The sequence below is a fragment of the Lytechinus pictus genome, chromosome 5 (genome assembly GCF_037042905.1).
Source record: "Lytechinus pictus isolate F3 Inbred chromosome 5, Lp3.0, whole genome shotgun sequence".
Lineage (NCBI taxonomy): Eukaryota > Metazoa > Echinodermata > Echinoidea > Temnopleuroida > Toxopneustidae > Lytechinus > Lytechinus pictus.
Genome location: NC_087249.1, coordinates 8528708 through 8540904, shown reverse-complemented (window position 1 = coordinate 8540904; position 12197 = coordinate 8528708). Strand labels below are relative to the sequence as shown.

General features: G+C 34.7%; 1 protein-coding gene across 1 annotated transcript in view; it reads left to right on the top strand.

Annotated features, from left to right (window-relative positions):
* LOC129262472 (unconventional myosin-Ie-like) overlaps positions 1–11216 on the top strand; it is an 86127-nt gene extending 74911 nt beyond the window's left edge. Inside the window, exons 19-22 of the mRNA XM_054900595.2 lie at positions 30–144; positions 1993–2162; positions 3369–3514; positions 7263–11216. Coding sequence (XP_054756570.2) covers positions 30–144; positions 1993–2162; positions 3369–3514; positions 7263–7416 — 585 coding nt within the window. The 3' untranslated portion in view covers positions 7417–11216. The remainder of the gene's footprint in view (positions 1–29; positions 145–1992; positions 2163–3368; positions 3515–7262) is intronic.
* The last annotated feature ends 981 nt before the right edge of the window (positions 11217–12197 follow it).

The window sequence follows — 12197 nt, the reverse complement described above, 5'->3', positions numbered from 1 at the left end:
TTGATAGACAATTATTTTCGATTTTTCAGCTCTTTCTACTGGAGGAACAGAGAGAGAGGAAGTTTGACTTTCATGCTCGCATCATTCAGAAAGCATTCAGACAATTCAATGCACACAAGTACTATCTTAGACTCAAACAGCAAGGTATAGTATGTTGCCGTTGGTGACCAAAACCAAAACATGATTATTTGCTTTATATTCCACAAACTCTTAAGGTACAGAAATAAAATGATATGTTCTTCCCTACAAAAATATTAAGTTAAGAAATGAAGTGTACATGTATATACCTCCTAATTGCTGAAAAAGGTGATAATTTGTCCAATCTCTTGCAATCAAAACATGATTATTTGCTTTATATTTCACAAATTATTTGCTTTATATTCCACAAAGTTAAGGAATAAAATGATAATATTAAGGCCCTATTAGACATCGGAAGTTAAGAATTGGAGTGTATGAGAAAGTGATCTCATCTCTCATTCACAATGTGATTATTTGCTCTGTATTCTGTATTTGTAACTTTTTAGATACAGAAAGGAAATGATATATACTTTTTTACCAAAAAATAAAATATTAAGCCAGATCATACTGACATATGAAAGTAAGGCATGGAGTGTGTATAGTTCCCTCACCCTTGATGTGTGTATTTTCATTTAACTGATCATTATTGACTTTGTGCGTGAATTATGTTTATTTTGTTATGATAATGGGGATATTATACTCTTTGATCATTATGGACTTTGTGCGTGAATTATGTTTATTTTGTTATGATAATTGGGATATTATACTCTTTGATGGTTCAACTTCATAGAGTCACACAGTTTGATTTTGCACACATTAAAATATTGATGATGCCTTGTGATTCTCTTAAAGGGGAATCCAGCCTTGGTCATAAATGTTGTGTTTGAAAGGAGAAAAATAAATAAAACAGCATTGTGAAAGTTTGAAAGCAATCGGACAAGCAATAAGAAAGTTATGGCTGTTATAAAATTGAGATCCCTAAGACTATGTAGATTTCAAATTGGCAACTGGGTAAGTAAATTATGACAAGGGGCAAGGACAACTTTCCCATAGGCCATGTACTTTATTATCAGTGATTTGTGGTTTTCTCCTAATTACCCATTCCCCTTGGGCAGTAATTTAAATATAGCCCAGGTAGTATATTGCTTTATGACCTCATGAAAGAAAAATATAATTTGAAGTAAAACTTTTGAAAAAATGTAATTTTAGCCATTTTATGTATTGGAGTACATTGAAGAGTAGTCCTTGCCTTACATCACTATGACATCACATATGCGGCCAATTTGAAGTCTCCATGGTTATAGTGACTACCAATATTCACATCTTTTGAAAATTCATAACTTTCTTATTGTTTGTCCGATATTGTTCAAACTTTCACCTATCAACTTGTCTGATTTTCCTTTTTCCTCTAAAAACAAGTTTTTGTTTGGGTTGGATTTCCCTTTAACTCACATATTTAAGTACAATTTCTGTCAAGTTTAGAATCTTTCATCCTTGAATGATTGATCATAATGATTATCATAATCTTTGTCTTCTTCCCCCTCGTCTTCCTTGTCATCACCATATCATCATGATGATTACTATCCTCCTCCTCATCATCATCATCACCATTATTTTTAAAATCGTCATCATCATCATCATCATCACCATCATCACCATCATCACCATCATCATCATCATCACCATCATCCCCATCATCCCCATCATCATCATCCCCATTGATACCATTATTATCGTCACCATTATCTTCATCACTGGCATCCTGCTCATCATTATTATCACTGTCATTATCGTCACCATCATCCTCATCATCATGCTCAACCTTATTGTCTTCATCCTCATTGTCACCATCATTATTATCACCATCATTATCGTCATTATCATCATCATTCTCCTCCTCCTCTTCCCCCTCCTCATCATTGTTATCATTATCATCATCGTTGTCATTGTCATCATTATTCATACCCATTACAGCTAGTGACATCCTGTTCAACAAGAAGGAGAGAAGGCGTTACAGTCTGAATCGTAACTTTGTTGGGGACTACATTGGCTTTGAGCATAACGTAACCCTACAGGCCATGGTAGCCAGGAGAGAGAGGATAGAGTTTGCTGACAAGGTCAACAAATATGACAGGAGGTTCAAGGTCAGTAGAAGTAGTAGTAGTGGTGGTGGTGGTGGTGGTAGAAGTATTGGTAGTAGGAGTAATAGAAATAGAAGTAGTAGTAGTAGAAGTAGTAGTAGTAATAGTAGTAGTAGTAGTAGTAGTAGTACAAGTAGTAGTAGTAGTAGGAGTAGGAGGAGTAGTAGTAGTAGTAGTAGTAGTAGTAGTAGTAGTAGTAGTAGTAGTAGTAGTAGTAGTAGTAGTAGTAGTAGTAGTAGTAGTAGTAGTAGTAGTAGTAGTAGTAGGAGTAGTAGGAGTAGTAGGAGTAGTAGTAGTAGTAGTAGTAGTAGTAGTAGTAGTAGTAGTAGTAGTAGTAGTAGTAGTAGTAGTAGTAGTAGTAGTAGTAGTAGTAGTAGTAGTAATAATGATAATGATATTGATGATGATATTGATAAGGATAATAGTATTTTTAACTACAACAACAACAACAATAATATCTTGGTCTGAAATAGCCAAGTTAAATCAGGGTTAATGAAGATTTCTATTTATAAGTGCATTGATTCTGAACACCTAGTTTCATGAGGTTTGATTTTCAATTGTATACCATGGTAACACGACTCAGCAGCCAATCACAATCAAGGTTACCATGGTAATTACAACATTGGCACAGTTACTGTAAGTCTGAATGAAATAGACCCCTGTTTCCTGATTTCTCTGATTATAAAGTTGCCCTAAAGTGTGAAGTCAACACTGGAAACTAGATATGTTTGAACTGAAATAGAAAAAAACATTGATGTATGTGAAAGTGACAATTATTTTGTTTTCTAAAGCAATACCTTTGAGGGAAAATACAATCTGAGGAAGGTAGATTTTTTTTCAAAAGGGTACCCTTTTTTATTTGGGGGGGGGGGGAGGGAGCATTGGATTTCAAGGGATATCATTTTTTTTTTATTCATGGTTGATTTTCATTGCATATTTGATAGTTATTCCATTCCACACTTTACAGGTTACATTTCTTTATGCTTACTACATTTATGTCCTGTAGAATGTAAGCTTCACTGGAAATGACGAACTGTTTTTTAATATAAAATTTTATGGAGAATAAGTTGGAAACTGAACAGGTTGGACCTCAAGATGTCTTGAGGGTATTTTAGGTTAAAGAGTTTGCATCCTTGTTTATTTCTGAAGCTGAATCTGATCTTACTATGTATTTACTGTGTCTTTCTTCTTATTCATCGATCTCATCAGGTTACGAAGCGAGACCTTCTCCTATCGGGCAGGAACATCTATCTCATTGGTCGGGAGCAGATCAAAAAAGGTCCAGAGAAAGGTCAAATCCGGGACGTCGTTAAACGGAAGATTCCTCTTAACCATATACACAGTGTATCTCTCAGGTGAGTTGTCACCTCAAGGGGGGGGGGGGGGGCTGTTTCACAAAGCTGTTTGTAGATTTAGGCTTGATTTTATGAACGACTGGAATTGTGAAGTGCGAGATGAAGGGTTAGATTTTTTTAAACCGATGTTTCAACGAGTAGTTACCATATGTTTAAGATCCCCAATCAGATTATAAGTAGTGAAGGTATACTGGCATGCACCTGTAATCCAAGCCATGTGGGGAATTAATTGATGCAGAGGAGGTGTGAGCTCTGATTAAGTCTTTCGGAGGGTGCCGATAAAGGTCGGTTCCAGACATAAATTATCAAATCTGATTGATACATGTCTAAAAAAAACCACAATTACATGTACACCCACGTTTGTAAGCTACCCAGTGCTGAATGAACTGAGTGTGTGAGAACATGTCTGTCCCACACCTGAACTTTCTCACCTGTTTGCTAGGAGGTGTTAGATTGTGGTTAAATGCGTGTTTGGCAACCAGTCTTTAGATATCTCAGCTACAGTGATTCAACAATTCAAGTCATAGTTTGTTCTCTCTGTTGCTAGGCGATGTTGTTTGGTGGTGTTGCTAGGTGATGGCAGCCCACTCTCCTTAAGGTAGGGCAAGGTCACTAAAAGTTCTTCAAAGTTTCTATCTGATACAGGTGATCTTTATGGAGTAAAATCTCTCAGACTTAAGCCTTCCTATATTCTTCTGTTGTGTTCAAGAATTGATATTGAAACATACACTTCCATAGTGAATATTTTTATGATTGATTTTTTAACTTTTATTCTTGAATGATTGATGGAAAAATTTACTTATGATCATAGTCTTTATCCAGTTGGATAAACAAGCTTGCATATTTTCATTGACATTTCAGGATTTATAAATTCACATGAATTTTAAACTACAGTAGATATTTTGCATGGTTTCATTATTTTATTGTCACACTGCATGAAATGTGCAGACAATTTTCACACTTTGATATATTCCATGTTTGCAGAAAATGAACTTTTAATTATAATCATAATTCATTCCAGACTAAAATAAGAACTTGAATTCAAGCTACTGTGCAATGCTAGGTTTCATCTTCCATATTGAATGTACTTGGCAAAGACAATCTACGGATACTTCACGAAAAATTGATTGTAAATTTGTGTTATCCCCATTCTCTCATTTCACTGCATTGTTTTTTTTAACACATTTTCTTTGCTGGCTGAAAATAGTGAATGAGCTGGAAACCAGCACTATATTAAAGTGTGGTCTGAGTTTAATAACCTAGGTTTAACTTTCAATGCCATCCAATATATCTGAGTTTCCCTGGCAAGCTAAACGGTAAAAATTATTATGCTTACATTTTTGTCTACATTTGCATTACCACTGTCTGTAGGCCTGCCCCTTCTCCATTTCAAATCTCAGCAATGGGACTTGGATATTGTCCAGGTGTAGTTCTAACGGAATATCACTACTCTTTATCAGGACTACTGTATATGTGTCAATTGTCGCTGTCAGTTAATCCAGATACATGATATTCATTTGTGGTTGATGTTATCCGGCAACCCCACCCAGTCAGGAAATTGTTGGGATTTTTCTTGGTTTCCCTCCAACAGTCCATTTGTTTTCAATGGGATATGAACAAGTCTATTGACTTATTGGACCATAGACCACAAATGAGAGTTGATAGATCTACCTTTGTACATGTAGCACTTGTACTTTGGCACACTGCTGTGACGTTAATCCACACTTAGCCACTCTTCCCCCAGGTGCTGAATGTGTATCCAGTAGGATGCGAAAGCCTATGAATATAGTATGTCTAGCAGTTGAGTCCGGGAACTCTTGTTTGAATGCTCCCCAGGGAGTGAAGAAAGTGCACGCATTGTGTGCATGCATGCAGGTCAAGTTCTGATGACTGGGGTAATAATGTATTAGAAAACTGTTTAGAGACTTTATTCCGATGTATTAAGCGGTATATAATTTAAGCGGATTGTTATTATTAGTATTTTCCAAACTCACCCTAGATGCTATAACTGCCCAACTTTGTCCTTAATTTTTTCCCTGAACGTCATGCATTTAATTGCCTGAGAAATAAAGTCTGTGTAAAATGTCAAAAATCTCTTTGAAATGCATACAAATATTACCTAATTTATTGTCTCTAAGCAGATCCAGTCTCAACAGCCTGCCAACTTACATTAATTAGATATAATTAGTACATTTGAGTACTGTAGTATGAACAATAAACCTCAGGTAAACTTACTTGTTCTCCCATTCATGTTAGGTGATAACCCTTTCATTATTCTAGAATTATCATGCAAAAGCTGAATTGTTTGTCAGTCTATCGTCTTAAACCAACCAACTAATTAAAGAAAATAAATACTTAACAGTAAACAAGCAAACCTTGATACTTTGGGATCACTTTTATAGCATACTACTTTTTGTTTTTGTTTTTCTTGAGAACATCATATTATGTTTGGCTACTCAAACAGCCTATTGTCTTTCATTTAATAATTAACCCTAATTAAGTGATGGGATATTGTAATTAAGCTAGGCTTTGTCCAGAGTACTCATTGGGGTAAGAGAATTTTTCTCTATTGTTAGGTTATGCCTATATCATATTCCCATAGCCGGCGAATAATATTTTACATGATTATATTACCTTTGACCACAACAAATGTCTATTTTCTGAAATCATGCTATCATAATCATGTTATCTTTATTGTTACTCAACATTGTGGTTTTGTTTTGGTCGAATTCGTTGTTACTTTTGAGGTAAGTCCTTATTAAAGGTCAACTCCATCCCAACAACATGTAGATTCTAATCAACACAGAAAAAAAACCCACAATATTTATCTAAAATGGATGAAAAATAAGGAAACATAGTAACATTGAAACATAATCAGAAACTACAATAAACAAAGCAACAAAGGTTATGATAGTGAATGCAAATTGGAGATTTAAGTCCAATAAAATAGATAAACAATATCTTTTTGAAGCACAGCATATTGTTGTCTTACAATCATGTCAATTAATGCCAAGAATGTACTCATCACACACACTAATGACTTCATGTTTGTTATTGTGTATATGTATAATTTCATTGTTGAATTGTCCTACAAGTACAATGCCTTTTCTGTAGATGAAACTATTCTATTCTTGAGTCACATGGTTTAAGTGCAAGCTGCTCATTGGTGATAATTGCTTTATTGTCACAGAATTGAGATATTTGAGTTTTTTTCCATTCAAATGAAATAATGAGCTTGTTTTATTAGTAATCATTACTATTATATCTTATACATATCCCATGATTCTCCATATCTATTACCTTGGCTTTAGCATAGCTACCAATAAGGTATTTTGGGTACTTATTTATCTCACCTTGGTCAAATGTAGCAAATAAAGATTGATATCTGCTAAAGCATATTACATGTAAGTACCTTGTCAAAATCGTTAGAAGGAATTTCACTGTAAAGGCACTATGTGTCTTTTCAGAGTGGCTTTCCTGCACTCGCCAATTTTTTCTATGATGAATTTTGCATCTATCTCCTTTATGTTAGACCTTCTTGAAATGATTTATGTATGTTTTCTAGGTCAGGTGAAAACTTGTAATGCTCTCAAATCATCATGACTTGAGCAGTTCATAGAGTGAAGTAAGAATAGAGATAACATGGAGTCATACGAGTAAAATGTTTTTTATCATATTATGGAACGTAAAAAAAGTTATCAAACCCTTATCCTTATTTCTCTTTTTTTTCTATCTTGATTCTCTGCAGTACTCTTCAAGATGACCTGTTTGTTCTCCATGTAACAGAGGAATATGACAGCCTTCTGGAGTCTGTCTTCAAGACTGAATTCCTGACGGTACTCGACAAGAAGTTCCAAGAAACTCTTCAGCAGAAGCTTATTGTCAACTTCAATGACTCGTGAGTAAAGGATACAAACCTATTTTATGTAATGAGGATGTTCGTCCTTTGCTTCCAAAGACAACCACAACTTCACAAATTCTTGTACATGTAGGTTCGAAGATGGCTGAAGAAAGCAAAAGCCGGCAGTGGGGCAGGCTCAGTGATGGTGCTTGCTCTGCTTTTTTATGCTGGCATTCTTGTTCTTGCTTGTCCACCTGTTGACTCATAGTCTGACACACCAGCCCTAACCATGGTGCGCCAGGCAGAACGGTCCTCAGCTGATTCCTCCCAGGTTTCAGGGTCGATGCTACAGCATCTCAAGGAAGATATTTTAGTGTGTCTTTAAAGCACATCCTCTGACCATCATATGAGCACTTGCCTTCTATCAGCTAGAAGATCATTGTTAAACGTGGATTTTGTTCAATTTATTACAAATCAGAATTATCGTTTCAAATTGAGCTCAGTTTGAACTTGGTAACTGTTCTTGCTGATGTTAGTATTTTCAAATTCACACATGAGAAAAGAAATGAACCATGGAGGAAATAAAGTTCAATTTTTTTCTCTAAAGCCTTTGAAACATAAAAGTAGTAATCAGTCACAAAACTTATTTTGCCAATCATCATTTTTGCATGTCTTTTGTTCAAATGGCTGACAAGTGACCAATCAGAATTGATGTTCCAAATTTGAAATTGAGCTCAGGCCCTTTTTTTGTGCGGCTCAATTTAAGACTTTTAGGCAAAGGTTTGAATTCAATATCTGGGCACTCATTTTCACATGAAACAGATATTTCCATAGTAAAAAGAAAGCTAATTTAGATGATTTTCATGCCTTCTGATCCATTCTTTGTTGCATCCTTTTATTGCATATTCCTCTAATATTTTTCTCTTTACAGTAAATCTAAAGTTACATTTAAGGAAATTCATTCCAAAATGAGTGACATTTTACAGCTCCTATTTTGCCAGGAGGATTACCTTTTAATTCCTAACAAGTTACTAGCAAGCTTCATACTTGCAAGATCAAGTAACAATAGAATGATTTTTATTGTTGAACCCTATAAACTGGATATGAGCAAAGCTTGTTTTTATTGTTTTCCTGAACAGAAGTGATGTCTGCTTGTAGACTGGAATATACATGTATGTCCATTTCTTGCATTAGTCTTGTTTTATAATGCAGGAAGGTGTTAATAACTGAGCTAATTGGCCTGCTGTCAAGACCTGGATCCCTTTGCAGAAAAGTTACCATTTTGGTTACTTCGCCATCCAGTTGTAACTTGGAATCCTTGATTCTGATTGGCTGTTGAACAGCATTTCCATGGTATTTACCATTGGATGGCAAAGTTACCATAATAGTAACTTTTATGCAACTGGGCCCTAATGTGAAACTTACTCTTTTTAACTCGATCCAGTTTTATTTTTTCCAATGAAAACCTGAAAAAGCATTTTTTTTAATTAGAGCACTTTTCTTGTATTTTCATTAAATAATTTGTGTATCAAAGCATGACATTGGAATAGGAAATAATTATGCCATGACTACCCAGATCCTTGTACATATCTGAAAACTTGCTAGTGAAGACAGAAAAATGATGCAAAAGAGGGGTAGAGACATACAGAACAGAGAGAGAGGGAGAGAGAGAGAGTGAGGAGGGAGGGAAAGAGAGAGAGGGGTGGGAATTAGGAGACAAAACAAAGGATGGATTAGATATATAGAAGTAAAGAGAACATTATTTAGACAGCAAGAATAGAGGATGAAGAGATTTTAAAAGGGGGTGTTACATGTACCACAGAAACATTTGCAATCAATGACTTCATGGTTAATCTTGATTTTAATACCAATCCTTTGCTTGATTGGCTCCTATGCCAGTGCCTCGAGCCTTATCTATAATTCTGTGTCAGTTTTGAATTTTGCGCGACATACTTGTTCAGACAGAGGAAATGCAATGGCTGATATTTGTGAATCCTGAGCAATCTCTTCATCAAATGCGTCATCTTCAAAACTTGGAACTTTTTAAAAATAAATTTAGGAAACTTGCCATAGAAAAGCAGAACCATTTATTTTTAGTATTAAAAAAGGAATTACATTTCAAGAAATAATTTGGCAAACAATTTTTCCCCCAAAGGCTGTATAAGTGTTACTATAACTCACTTGGAAGGAAATCAAGTCAGATTTTAGATTTATCAAGCTATTTTTGTGATTGTGGAAATATGCAATTCTTAGGAATCACTGGAGGGCCTCCTTTTTCTGACTCACTGAGGTTGCCATAACAACAAAAAGTAAACAAATTAAAGTATTGAAATGATATAGCAAAAATATTGTTTGCATTCAGGTTTTTGTACTTTCCACATTTTCAAGGGAAATCTTGCTTACATCATGTTCAAAAGATTATGTTTGTTGGATGGAGGTTCATATGGATATTGACATTGCTGTGGACTCCTTCAATATTTTCTTGACTTTAAGAAATAGTCACTCTTTGCATGATGACCCCAATTAAAGCCCAAAACAGCAACAAAGAGCATTTAATTGAATTTTTTTTCTCCAAAAGTATCTGTGCTTGATAGCACATACCAAATCAATAACTTTCACATGCCAGCAGGAAATACCCTGCAGGGGTCTATAGCTTTAGTTGCAAAATTGTGCAAATTTCAGTAAATGGACTGAAACTCAGTGGATAAGTCTCTGGACTTTGAACCACAAGGTCAGGTGTTCAAATCTCACCGCAGCACTCGCGTCCATTGGCAAGGCATTTATCTACAAGTTCCACTCTGCATCCAGGTGTAGTAAATGGGTACCAGGTGGGAAGGAATTCCTTGAATGCTCGAGCATCCAATTAGGGTTGCTGTACTAAAGCTGGGTTAATAGTATGCAGCGCTTAGAAACATTTGTATTAATGCACTATATTAATTTTGCAAATTATTATTATTATCAAATCATGACAGAAATACCAGATGATACATTTATCTTTAAATTGAAAGCTGATAATTTGATCCTTTACTTAGTTTAGTGCAGTGATCTTAATAAGCTGCCAGTGCTTCCCATAAACTGGGCCTGATTCATAAAACTTATTATAAAATTATGACAAATTTGCAGTAACAGTTTAAAGCTGCCATTATCTATCAATTTTACTGGCTGATAGTGAATTTCTTATAGAAATTGTGTGTAATTTGTTAAACAAGTCTTGTCAAGTCAAGTATGAAATGGAACACTGTGATGTGTCCTGCTTATTTGACTAAAAGCTTGCTTTTACAAATTCCATCTTCGTAATTTTCATTTCTCATTATCGCTTCCTCCTCTGACTCTGGCAAGCATTGTGCCAAGAATGGCAATGAACCAGGCTAGATTAAATGTGACATAGATATCCATTTCCTAATTACATTTTCCTACTCTTAATTGCATTTGAAAATGAAACGATTTCATGATCCATTTTGAATGCAGCTCACACTTAATCTATGAAAATAGTCTTTAATTACACATTCCTTCCTTCAGGGCAAAAAACGATAGGTCTACTCTCTTTAGAAGCGTTCACACAGCAATTGGTAAGCTTAAATTTGAGGTGTTTCTTTATTAATTAAAGTCTTAATACATTGGAAAAGGACCCATAAATGAAGTTAGAAAAGTATGATGTGATGTAATCTTATCCGTGGGCAAAGGTGAGTGAGTATAAGCATGTTTCTTGAAAGAAAGTTATTTTGTTTTGATCACCCACTTTGTAGATCAGACTTTTGGTCCTTTACCTGCACTACTTGAATTTGTCCCATTTTATATTTTGTCAATGCTGAGAATGATTATCTTCTTATTGCATTGCAATTTACCATGTAGATAATAATTAAAAATTAAATAAAAACAATAAACAAAAATAAATGCCACTCAAAATGTCTTTGACTAAAGATGATTTATTGTTTCCATGTAGATTCAATCTGTTTTGCAATGCTTTCTGTGTTACAGGTTATTTCAGAAATCCAACAGGTACATGCTAATTGTATTTCCAGCCAAATGTTTTGTGGTTTGAATAACACTAGTTTATATCATATTAATTGTATGAACCAAAAAAAAAAGACACCAAGAGAAACACAAGGATACGAAAAGAGCTGTCACTTTCCATTATAATCATCAGCTTCTCATAGTGTTTTTATTCAAAGTAGACACTCACGTTGACCCTTATTAACCTTGCTCATGCTTTCCGCTCTGACAAATTTCGGTCTAAGAGTTGCTCATCACCAATTAGTATGAAATACAGCTGTCAGAATGTATAGCAGATTTTAAAGTTATGTACACAATCAATGCATAAATACATACAAGCTTAGAGGAGAATCCAATCTTCTTAATAAAGTTATTAGTATGAAACAATAAAAGGAAAAAGAATAAGAGGTCAAAGGGAACGAAAATGTAAAAATTTGAAAGAAATTATAGAAGGGGTAAGAAATGTTAAATTTTGCAATTTGGCTAGTAGTTTGTGACCTCTTTTGGTAAGGTGATAACAACTTTTTACAACTTATTAGATTTTTAACCTTTCTGCTTTGAATTTTCTTTAATCTCTTTTATAACAACTTTTCATTTCGTTTATATTCCTTTAATTTTCCCTCCCAAAACAGTAGAAATTTAACACCTATGACAAATGATTGTTAAATACTTTAAAAGTAATAGATTTGATTATGCCTCGATTTGAGCGTGAACGTAAAGCTTATCTATGCTCATAACAAGGTCAGGGAGCGTTTCATCAACATTTTGTGTCCGACAAGTTGTCAAATCTGACATATTTCCTTGCTTTTGATTGGCCGAGAAGCACAGTTGCTATGGTAACTGTCTGAT